Below are 12691 nucleotides of genomic sequence, written 5' to 3' on the forward strand. Positions count from 1 at the left end.
GTAACAGTACAGAGGGAAAAGGAAGGAGGAGCCTCAGTAGCATCCAGTAGCCAAAGAAATAATATTTTTAATAGAGAAATGGGATTATAAATCCATATATACTACTTAAGGGACTGGAGCAGCAGAAAATGGCAGAAAAAATGGATTCATTTAAGCAAACAGAAATCTAATATTGTAGCCCTTTAAGCTGCACGTGTTTTGATCTTTAAACCTTCAATTGAATGAAGATGTACATTTTGCCATTGTTGATAATCAGTAGCTAGAGTTTAATAGATAAAAATGGTATATCAACTAAGTCAAGATTTTTAGAAAAAAATGTCAAAAATCGTGCCTTATGTTTTCCACTTGGTCCGTGTATTTGCACAAGTTGGTGCTGTGTCTATTTAAATTCTGGTCACCCAGTGATCAGAAAGTTTATGTGCAGTGGGTTTGAGAAGTAAAAAATTTTGAAAAGAAGTTTTTAAAAATAAAGTGTCAACAAGAAGATTTCAGCTTTGGTAAAGTACTTGGTAACTTATGTAACAAAAACTACATTTTTGGATAGAATTTAAGTCTTGTTTTATCTCCTCATTTTCTGTGAAATAAAAAACCATAGCTTTCACCTAGTTTTAGACTGTAAATACTTTCAGAATGGAGATGTATTGCATGTCATAGGGAAAAACTGCTACTTTCAAGGTTAACTTGAGCCAGCATGAAAAGCATGTGTAAATAAGCAACAAACTTTGGCTAAGAGTTAATTGTCCAAAAGTTTGTTTTTATTCTCTATTTTTTTAGAACTGCCGTCATAATAATACTGAAACTGCCTGATTAAAGTTGTACATTATTTCTGTTAATAGGAATTTAAGTTCATGGAGCAGTCACGTTCCCCATCTGTGTCACCTAGTAAGCAGCCTGCTTCAGCAATTTCAGCAACACTGACGTTATTTGAGCAGTACTGTAATGGAGGAAACCCATTTGAAATTCAGGCTGACAGCAAAGATGATGAGACAGAGGACGTGCTAGCTTCCAATGGGGTATGGAGCGTTTCAGGCTAAAAAAAGAAAAAAAAGAAAAGCAAATTGTGCTTTCAGTAAATGCTGATTCATTTTGTGTAACAATGATGGCGAAATATTTTAATACAAGAATCATTTATCTGCTTTGCTTTTAGCAGTGCCAGAAAGCCAGGCATCCTGTTTAAAGTTCAGTTTGTTTTGCACTGGATCTGATTTTTTTTCCACCAAAGTCAAGTGTTCAAGGCCAGCAAGATATGTTCCATCTAAATTATTATTTTTCCAGGGGCTTAAATTAGTGTTCTTTGTGGAGGTCATTTTATCATTTTAGGACATGCTTTCTGGAGTCACTGTGGGTTGCTCCTTCTGCTGTATTTGTTCACACCTACTTGATTTACCATGAATAGTGACCCTGAGACTAGTTCAGTTGGTTAGTGCATGGTGCTAGTAATGCCAAGGTCAACATTTCGATGCCAGTCTGGGGTGTTCTCGTAAGAGTTCGACTTGATGATCCTTGTGAATCTTTTCCAACTCAGAATATTCTGTGATTCTGTGAATTATCTGATATTTGTTAGTTAATTTTAATTGCACTTTAAATGCTCAGGACACTCTCTTTAGGGTGGGTTCTACTGTAAAACTGAACAATAACTCTGAGGGCTTTTTTCAGGAGTCTGTCAAAATCTAACAGTGGTCAAATATGATTTATTGTAAGACTTTGTACCATTCCCTTAAATGCTATGTTAACATGTTTTTGTTAAAACCTTTGCTCTTGTTTATCCCTTTCATAAGTAGTATTTCCATGAACTTTTTTTTTTATAAGGTTGGGTTTAGTTTTTTCATTTAAGGTTAGTTAATCCAGCCATCACAATAATGACGTTCTGGTTTTCAGCTTCATCTTTCTTACTTTCCCTTCATCAGTTGCAAAGCAGAGTGGTCTGTATCTCACTGACCTATGGGGGATGCTGCAGCATCTTTTCTTCCAGAGTCAGTGCTGCAGTCTCTTTGCTACCATGTCCCTTGAAGAAGAAATACAGTTAATTGGCGTAAAATATTGTTGCATTGTGTTTAAAGGGAGCTGCTGGAGGTAGTTCTTTCCCCGTCAAGTAATACAGCAGAACATGTCCTGCCATTTCATGAAGGCAGTAAATTGATAAGTGTTGTGTGGTTGTCATCACTAGACTTATGCAGAGACCAAATGAGTAATTAAGCAAAGATGAATAAAACTGCAGGGTATGCTGGAAACTTCAGAATTCCATGGTACTTTGTATAAACCCACTCTGAAACAAAGCTTTTGGGGAATCTGGGCAGCCATTTGGTAGATATTTGCTAAAATGATCCTTAGTTAAATAAGGATTAATGATGATACCAAGAGTACTTTTGAGGTTTTTGCAATCAAGGTTCCCTCTACATAAGAGTTCATTTCAGACTTTTGTATATGTTTGTGAGTAGTTTTTCTTTAAAAAAAGATTTTTCTGAAGAAAAAAGACTAGGAAATAAACTTTTTTTGTTTTTCTCTTCACATGAGAGAGCTTTTTCTGAAGGTTTGACTTTGTAACAAATGTGTAACCTACACTGTGAGTGCAGAAATACATATCAAATATTGCAGGATATTTTTTTGCCATCGCTTGCATGTAGAATAATTAGGAAGCTGTGAAATTATTTTCCATATATGATATTAACTGGAGCTATTGCGAGTGGATAACATCTCAAGAACAAAAGAGAATAATTACTGGAACGTGATTTCAAATTTCCTTGATACTTTGCAGGTTACTCCTAGCAAATGAGCACCTACACTCTTCCAAGTTTTTTGTGTAGTGGCTTTGTAAGCAGAATACTTACACTTGTAGAAGGCTAGAATTGTCTTCTTTTATGACTATGGATGTGTTGAGGTATTCTTATTTTTATCTCCACGCTTGTATGAGATATGATGAAAACCTTGCAAGTATGGCAGAGCTGCTTCATTCTTTCCAGTTTTAACATTTTGCCTTTGAGAATCTGTTTCTCCCAGCTTAAAGTAAAATTTAAGACATTGTCTTCCTCTGCAGTAAGTTTTTGCTTCTTAAAAGCATTAAATCATTTGAAGAAAAAATTAGGTAGCAAATGCTGATGAGCATGTTGGAGATACTTTCTTTTTGACTTTTGCCATCATGCAATGTCAGACTGCTGCCAAGCAGACTTTTATCAGTAATCACAGAATCACTGAATTGTTAGGGTTGGAAGGAGACTCTGGAGATCTTGTCCAATCCCCCTGCCAAGGCAAGGTCACCTAGAGTCACAGAAATATGTCCAAGTGGGTTTTGAATGTCTCCAGAGAGGGAGACTCCTGGACAGCCTGTTCCAGTGCTCTGCCACCCTCAAAGTCAAGAAGTTCTTCCTCGTATTGACGTGAAACTTCTTGCATTTCTGTTTATGTCCATTGCTCTCTGTCCTCTTGCTGGGCACCACTGAAAAGAGTGGAACTATTCTCTTGGCACCCACCTTTGAGATATTTATCTGCATTAATGAGTTCCCCTCTCAATCTTCTCTTCTTTAAACTAAACAGTCCCAGCTCCCACAGTTTCTCCTCGTAAGAGATGCTCCTGATCATCTCTGTGACTCTCCAGTAGCTCCTTGTACTACCCTCCTCTGACTTCAGTTGTATATTATCTTTTCCCTCTTTTCTCCGAAAATGAACCTTTTTGGAGAAGTAATAGAACCTAAAAGCTCTTACAGAATCGCACTTCTGGTAGCAGTTAGCACTGACGCTGCGGGCTCATGGGAGGTAATGGTCCTGCAGGTTTTACTGGCAATCTTTGTAACGTGCATGAGTTACAAAACGTAAATGTATGGGGTGGTTTTCCTCTGTTTGTTCCAGAAGTCTCTTGAGAAAAATACAAGAAAGCACCCCCACCCCAAACCCATGTTCTTTGTTGTAACTGAGTAGTGTTATCCAGAAAGTTATCTGTTATCTTTGTTGCCTTATTACCACAGGAAGAGAGAATGAATTTGACCATCTAATCATCCGAGTAAAAATTATTTTTTTTTATATTCTGAATTTGTCTCTAACCATTGGAAAAAATATCTACATGTAAAAGTTATTGTTTTCGTAGTGGTTGTTCACTGGTGTCTGTTTTTTGAAGGTGTGTGAGGCTCAGTCTCAGTCAGAGCTGGAGATACTTAGGACGGTAGGCGTTAGTTTGCTAGTAAAGGATTGCCTCGTGCTCTGCATGTAGGTGCTGGTATTGCTGCAAGCACTGTGGTGGAGATGGGTCCTGTCAGGATGCCATATGCCTGCTCTGCTTGGGCTGAGAGTGGCTGCCTCAGCAGTTCTGCAGTGGTGGGGTTGTGGTTTTCCTTATCCTTTACACAGAAAGAGAAATAACTTGTTTAGGTAATATGGGATAAAATTTACACGGAGGCTTTATGTTTGCCAGTTAAGATGGAGGCACGTTTTAGAACTGAAAAATAAAATTATTTCAGATGGAGATTGCAAAATTTTGTTTCCAGAGAATGCTGACATGTTTCCAAATATTTCAAGAAAAGCATGACAAAGATATAACCAATTAATTTACTTGTCAGTTGATCTGTAGGATGGTGAGAACTGCCAGGATTTCTTTTGAGAATTTTAAAGTCTTCGTAACTGCTTAGTTTTTTTCACTTCTGGATAACTGAAAATGGGCCTCTGGACCCGGTCATCTCAGCTCTGTATCTTGAGCTTCAGTGAGATGCTTTATGTCCCTTTTCTGTAGCTTCTTAAAATGTAAATGTTGCGATACAGTTAACTTACAGTATTGTAACATTCTTCAACTTTGATGAATCTTACCACTGCCTATGGGTTTGTCTAGGCTGATTGCCTAAACACTTGTGACCTGATTATTGCTACAAGACACTTGAATTCATTTCAGCACTTTAAAATTTTACTGCAGACTGTGCATATTTGAAATAGATTTATAAGATCTCTTTGGGTTGAGTTCACTACTTAATAGTTGTGAGTTACTGCATACTTGAAAATACAGATGCGTTTAACTCATTAAATAACTTTTCCAGATCATTAGTAGCATTAAAATGAGGAGACTTAATATTTTTCCACATTAAATTTTTTTTCTTAAAATCCTTTTATTCTATGATGTTGAGTTAATTAATGTCAGCTGTCAGATTCATGTATCTGTCTGAATTATAGTTAACAGTTTGTACTCAATTTATCATTTTACTGTCATTGGATTTTAATTGAATCAGCATGTAATTTATTATATATTAATGCATAATAAGTGGTGGTAATTCTCTGTGCTAATGTTCCACCCAAGGTAGTTAAACTGTGGCTCTTTTTGTCCTTTAGACAAGACTGAACCCAGCTCATTTTTAAATGACTGAGCTGCTTTCATTACAACTTTCCTTTATCTAAAATGTCATGAGGCAGAAATTTTGCCAGTGAATACTAATTGTATCGACATTTCTTTTTAGACTGTGTCTCATACTACATTCTTTTTTTCCACCTGAGCTGTTTTTGCTTTGACTTTTTTTGTAATGTGGGATTCTCACTTTTATAATATGGTGCTTTCATAGTACTAGGCTTTAAAAGTCTCAGCAACTTGGGGCTGGGGCTGGGAATTGCCAGGCATGACTGAAAAAATATACTTCCTGGTGTTTTGCATGATGGTGAGACTGTGTTTTCCCCTCTGAAGAGGTCTTATCCTTTAAAAACTTGCCATTTCTTAAGGATCCTTGAACCAGACTGTCTGTCATACCTGTCACTATTGACTGCTTGGATAAAGTGGCTTCAAAGCAATGTACACGTTAAGGAAAACTAAAAGGAAAAGTGGTGAGGTCTCTCTTCAAGTGCATTCTGAAGCCTGATGGATGTGATTAGCATTGTGATAGCAGGAAAAAGGGTTGTATCACAAAGCATCATATATTTGTTTTTCTTTAATGTCTTCTGGCTGAAGAAATTCACTTTGTGAAAAATTTTTTTCATTATTTCTGAAGTGTCTACATGAAGCATGTATGCTAGAGAACAACCTAGAAAACCTGACAAAGAGATTGACATTAAATACTGCTTTTAATTGGAGTGAAAAAAAGATTGCAAATTAGAGGTGTAAAAATCTTAATTGTACACTTTTAATGTGTATCTGTATTTGTCACTAGTATTTGGCCACAAAATTAATACTCTAGCAATAGTATTAGATGTCTCCTAGCACAGAAATGTGAAACTGTATTTTATATGTGGTAGCCTATGTAACTTATTGTTTTCCAGACATCACCTTTTAAGCTGCTACCTCTCATCCTTGAGTTGAAAATAATTCTCTTGTGATCTCTGAAATGCAATTCAGCAATTGAACAGAGTGAAAGAGTTAAAAAAAAAAAATGCAGCTGAGAGTTTGGAGGCAGTAGTTGTCTGTATCTACTTCAGTTTCTTACTTTTCAAAAGATAGAATTACCATCAAATGTATGCATGAAATGTATAGGAAGGCATGTCTTGAAGCAGGTATACATGATTAATTTGTCTATGCTTTCACGTATTTTGTAGGGTTGTTCTGGAATAATTCATGACAAATGAAGCAAATGGTGCATGAGACTTTTTTCCATCAAAGAGGATTTGTTTAATGAATAATTACATCAATATTTTAAATATCAGGATTCTGTGTCTTTAAGGGATGGTGTATGTTTTAAAACAAAACCAAGAACACAAATGAATGGAAGCATGCTCCAAACACCTGATCGAGGTTTCTGAGAAAGCAAGGGTGGTTGGGAAAGGAAAATACTTTTAATCTAGGCCCCAGTGATTTATTCCATTATGCAGTTGAATTATATCATTAGAGTACTTCTTACGATCATATGGTGTGCTGTGGGTTTGGCATTGTTGTAGTTTTTGTTCTCTATGAGGAAAGATACGTCAGTTTGGGTTGTGGAATCCTGTTGCTTGCATGCTCTGCAGTTTTTTGTTGTTCCATGACAGTACCAAGTTTGTATGCATAGGGCATACAGATGTATGCCAAGTTATCCACCCTCCTGTTGAGATAGATAGTATGGCATACAGTGCAGAAAAATGAGTGAGAAAAAAATTACATGGTCATAGAGCCATGAGAAATAGTTGTAGTAGCATTTCACAGAATCACAGAATATGCTGAGTTGGAAGGGACCCACAAGGATCATCAAGTCCAACTCCTGGTCCTGCACAGGACCATCCCCAAGAGTCACACCATGTCCCTGAGAGCATCATCCAGATGCTTCTTGAACTCTGTCAGGCTTGGTGCTGTGAGCACTTCCCTGAGGAGCCTGTTCCAGTGCCCAACCACCCTCTGGGTGAAGAACCTCTTTTTAATATCCAAACTAAACCTCTCCTGACACAACTTCAGGCTGTTCCCTTAGGTCCTCTGCTGGTTGCCAGAGAAAAGAGATCAGTGTCTGCTCCCACACTTCCCCTTGAAAGTTGTAACGTCCCTCCGTCTCTTCTTCAGGCTGAACAGACCAAGTGACCTTACACGTATTGTTTTCGTGAAGTGTTTGTGCGTAGTCAAAATTGAATTGTCTCTATCAGGTTAAGTGGTTGAAAGACTCTCTAATAGAAATGTCTTTTGGAGTGTTCTAAAAGCAATTTTGCAAGCAACTGCAAGTTGGTTTTTTTTGTATTTGTATTTTTAAAAAAATAAATATGTACAATATAAATAAGTATTTTTGTGAAGGAATAGTTTAGTCCTTCTTGCAATAATAATTAAGGATTGTGTAGTGCCAGGTTTTTTATATTACCATTGTATGCATGAATTTTGAAGTTTTATTATTATTTTTTCAGATTAGAAAGCAAATAATAAAATCTAAGATATGCAGGTACTTAATACAGCAACTAGAATGCAAAAAAAAAATTATCAGTAGCTGGGAGAAATAGGATGATGCAAATATTTTCTCAATCAAGATATGAAAATAGAAATGCACTTAAAAATGGCTTTGTATGATTTGCCTGTTGCATTTTTAATGAACATTGTCATCAGCCTTTCAACCAGCAAGGTTATTTGTATTATGATCAAGGTAAAAGACAAGAAATTACCAAAGTGCCACGTTACATGAGTGATATTATTATAAGAAAAATATTAGTCTACTTATTTGTTTGTTTGTTTGTTTTGGACAGTATGAATCAGATGAACAAGAAAAAAGTGCATATCAAGAATATGATAGTGACAGTGATGTTCCTGAAGAGTTGAAAAGAGATTATGTGGATGAGCAGACAGGAGATGCCCCGATAAAAAGGTAGGTAGGCTCTGTGAGTCCTTAGTCTAATTTACATGCTTTTCATCTCAGTAGTTCACTTTCTATGATCTACAACAGTGGAATAATAATCAAATAATCTTCATGCTGCCTGCACGGTTAGAAAGGCTCAGCACTTAGATCTCCAGAATGGGGAGGAACATAAAACTGATCATCATTATTGCAGAGAGAAGCTGCAAAAAGCAACGTTTTGAAAGAGGACAAAGGCTCTCTGAAGCAGGTAGTGGAAAACTGATTAGCAAGGACTAGGTGTTAACTGAAGATTCTTCTATAGCAGCCACTGTGCATATTTATAATTTCTGTTGTGTCAAAATCAATTGTTTGCAGACAAATGGCTTGAGTTTTGGGCTTCTGCTTTTGCAGAACAGTAAACTTCTACAGAGTAAGAAAAAAAAAATAGATTCTTCCATAATTTAAAGACAGTCCTTTGGAATTTTAAATTCTCTTTTTCTTTGAGAATTTATGTAAACACACATATATGAATGAATATACATATTCTATTTTGATGAATATAATAAAAATTAACATATTCATATAAACAAAAGCCAACTCTATAGCCTTTAAAAGGATCTGAAATACAAATTTCTGTCTAGTACACTCTACAACTTAGATGTCCATTCAGACTTTGTGAAACAGGCTAACATTATTTTTATGTAGGGATTGCAGGAGAACTAAAATGCCATCACTTAGGTCAAAGCAGAGTAATGAGTTTTTTACAAAATAAGTCTTCAGGATAAAATATTGTTAAATGATTCCGTAAGATCCATCATGTAAACGACTTAATTTCAAAGAATTGATGGAGGTATATTTAAAAATTTATTAATTGGAACAAACAGTAGTTACTGTCCATATATTTGTGCTGTGAAATTGAAGTATTCTGAGTTTTTGGAATAATATTGTTTTGAGCTATGGCAGCTGGCAGAAGGTTCTCCTATAGGAAAATAGAATATCTGGAGTTGCAAAGGATCCATAAGTGTCATCAAGTCTGACTCCCTCCCGCTTGCAGGACTAGACTTCATGAAAAATTTAATGACTTTTTTTAACTTCATCTTCCTCAAAATTACTTCCATTTCCAGATAATATTTTTCATCTGTAGCTGACTAATTTGCCCCTGTTTTGTTGTGACTTATGTTGTTTTCATTTTCTTTACTTCATGAACTGTGATCTTGAGTCAGAGTGATTAAAATGATTGGTGGGGCAAGGCAGAGGCCTGAATAACTCAAGCCTTGGACTACCAGTCCAAGAAATTCCTTCCTCTAGCACAGTCAGGCTTCTCTCTTAAATGTTAGAATCCTAACCCAGTTATGCTTTGGCATAAATAAAATGCTTCACTGTCATGTGAAAGAAGGGGGGAGGAATAATTTGTTTTCTATGTTTTCGAATATTGTCACATTTGGTGTATTTTGTTTTCTTTAAAGTGTTTCTCGAGAAACTCTGAGGAGCAGAAAGAGATCAGATTACAACCTCAACAAAGTGAACGCACCTATTCTAACAAACACTACCCTGAATGTAATACGGCTTGTTGGTATGTAGAACAATTGTAGTTTGTTATAAGTGTTTTTGATTTTTGTGCAAACTTACCGAGTATAGCAAATATGTTAAATGAAATTTAAGGCCTTAAAAATATACCTTATCGGGCTCTTTCTTTCCTCTTTGAAAATGTTAATAAAACAGGAATAAATCACTAAACAAGTATTTTTTACTTAAATGGACACATTTGCTTATATTTTATGGGTTACTTCACTTTGAAAGTTAATCTGCATGCATGTATTGATTTTTAACTTATAATAGTGGATTATTTGTCTAACATATTGAATATGTAAAAAGAGTGAAGATAGCAAGCAAAAAAATGAATATTTGTGTTGCTGATGTCTTATTAAATGCTTTGTCTTAAAGCAGAATTGTTGCAAAAATAAGAACTTACAGACTGGGTTTTTTTCCCCTTTTATTACACAAATTCTCACATCCAGAATAACTGTTTTACTACATGGTAAACAAGTAGAAGAAAAACACTCTCCCATACTATAATTTCAGTAATTGAAGTGCATCCCATTAATCCCTAGGGAGTTTAGGGAATCTCTGTCCTTGGACGTGATCAAGACCTGACTGGACAGGCAGCCTTATTTCCTTACACCTGCTCTGAGCAGGAGGTTGCACTAGGCTACTTCAGTCCTTTTCTAGCCAAACACATCTTCTATGAAAACACTTGCCTCCAATCTAGGTCTAATGGAACTGATTTTTTGTGATCATACCTTTCATTTGGTTAGCTAGATCACTGTGCAGTAGCTCCTGACTTTCATTTTATTCACAGAAGTAACTACCTACATTTATCAGGTTAGGCAGAGGAGAGAGGAATTCTGTATGTGTTACATTAATGAAGTTTGTCTTCAGTATTTATGTGCTTGAAAATGATCATTGTATTTCAGAGTAATCTCTTTAAAAAATGCTATTCCAACACCTGATTACTACCTTTTGCTGTCTTTGGGGCCAGCATGTAAATCAGGAATTAATTTTCTAAATGTTTTTTGCAGGTTTGCTGAAACCCTCTTTTTCCTTGAGCATTTACAATATAGACCTAAAATGAAATTTGAGATTATTCTGTTATAAGTTTTCTGGTTGGTTTGTGAGTTATATCAGAGAGATTTGTTTGCTACTTTCTAATCTAAGAAAATTTAGGACTGAATCTGAAAACCAGTTACAGCACTTTCATGCAAACCCCAGCCTCTGCCCCTGCCCTAAAAGTGTGACTAGGTGGAGCTGTAGTTCTGGTTTTCCAGTTTTACATAAGGAGTCTTTCTTTTTGTGGATTCTGTTCATAACCCAAAATGTAACTTAATTTTCAAAGCTCATATATGTGCTTTTTTTCTCCTTCTGGAATGATGATTAATTTTCAATTTTTTCTGCTATTTGGGGTGTTTCATATTGTTTTTGTAATAACTGATAATACCACTATTAGAAACATGGAATTGGAAAAGGACCTCCTGCAGCCCCTGCTACAGGAAGTTGTGTAATTTACTACTACCTGTAAATGTGCATGTTTTGAGCTCAAGCTTAAAAAAATACTTCTGTTCCCACCACTCTCTCTAATAGGAATAGTATTCCAGAAACCTTAACAACTTAATGGTTAAAAAAAATAAAAAATAAAAAAATATCCACTTATTTTCTGCCCACCTGATCTTATACCAAAAGAAACTTTTATGTTTAACAGGTTGTCTTGTTCTTCAGGGCATACTGTGCTGCTGGTTTTACAGAAAGCAGTCCTATTTCTTCTCACTGTCTGATTTGCTAAACAGAATGTACCAAGCTTTTTTGTATCCTCTGTATTTATCTGCCAGAAACTTAAATCTCCTACTTTCTTACCAGTTCTTTTTCTTCTTTTGTTAGAGTCTTACCAAAATAATGTGCAATATTTTGAACGACATCTCACTGCATTGTGTAGCATCCTGGTCAAAAGTCCCTCCCTTATGCACGTCTTTGTATTTCTCACATCTTGCTTGTACTGGCAGTTCAGTCCATCTGTAATGACCTTGTACAGCTGGCAGGTGTACAAGGTGTACTTTCCTTTTTCCAAAGTACGAGCTCCTAGTTTGTAGTACATCAGGGGCATCAGGCACTTTGCTTGAACTAGTGGTTAATGACTACAGAAACAAGAAACGAAGAAGATACCCCTGTTTAGATAGACTATTGAATGTATTCATTTTGTCTCCCTCCTTGTCTACCCTCTTTTCTTGTGAATCATCCCTATTAAATGTGAAGATGAGCATGTGTTGCTTGGCAGATTTGACTGAGTATGATGTAAGTTGTAGGAGATCCAGGTGTGATCCGCTCCCCTGGATTATCCTCCTGCAGACAGGAGTGCTGTGGAGTGTGCCCATCTTTTGACACAGTCTCTGCTAATGCCATGGAAAATTCCAGTTTGTCTTGCACTGTCTCAGGTTTTTGCTAGGAAAATACCATAGTTCTTAACAGTAATTTTGAGGAGCATAACTGAGATGGTTGTGTAGGTTCCCTTCTTTGTCAGTGGAGAACTCTAGGTGACTCCAGAAAATGATGGAGTTTGTTGGCTGACCTGGATGTCTTTGCTTGCATGTTATCTCTTACCATTTGACTTGTGGAGTTGCTTGCACTCTGCACAGGAGATCTAGGCAACCAGTGTGGGCTCAGAGTCTAGTCTGTAAGTAAAGTTGGACAAAGTGAATTACATGTGCACCAGGGGTTTGGCACCTTAAAAATTAAGTAGGGGCCTAATGTAGTACAGGGGGCACTATAGATGTGTCCTGTCTGGTTTTGAAAAGTTCACTTCCTTGAAAAAAAGGCAAGAGATGTTTGTTTTGGTGTCAGTATCTCAGTGGGAGTGCAAGGGGATGCCCCAGGCTCCTGTCTTATAGTCCTATCTTTGGTTGCCAGTACTTGCTGGAGGTATCCCCACTTAAGCCTTCTTTTGCTGCTTGGGTGGTCACTGTAAC

The 12691-nt window shown here is 36.5% G+C and overlaps 1 protein-coding gene across 2 annotated transcripts in view; it reads left to right on the forward strand.

The window, feature by feature from the left end:
* Positions 1 to 12691, forward strand: part of VPS50 (VPS50, EARP/GARPII complex subunit) — an 82280-nt gene that overhangs the window by 46968 nt on the left and 22621 nt on the right. For both annotated transcript variants that reach the window (XM_027893194.1, XM_027893193.1), the window contains exons 18-20: positions 837 to 1013; positions 8089 to 8207; positions 9644 to 9750. In XM_027893194.1, coding sequence (XP_027748995.1) covers positions 837 to 1013; positions 8089 to 8207; positions 9644 to 9750 — 403 coding nt within the window. The remainder of the gene's footprint in view (positions 1 to 836; positions 1014 to 8088; positions 8208 to 9643; positions 9751 to 12691) is intronic.

The sequence above is a fragment of the Empidonax traillii genome, unplaced genomic scaffold (assembly GCF_003031625.1).
Source record: "Empidonax traillii isolate 1590-97213 ecotype Southwest subspecies unplaced genomic scaffold, ASM303162v1 scaffold384:size1533304, whole genome shotgun sequence".
NCBI classification, from domain to species: domain Eukaryota; kingdom Metazoa; phylum Chordata; class Aves; order Passeriformes; family Tyrannidae; genus Empidonax; species Empidonax traillii.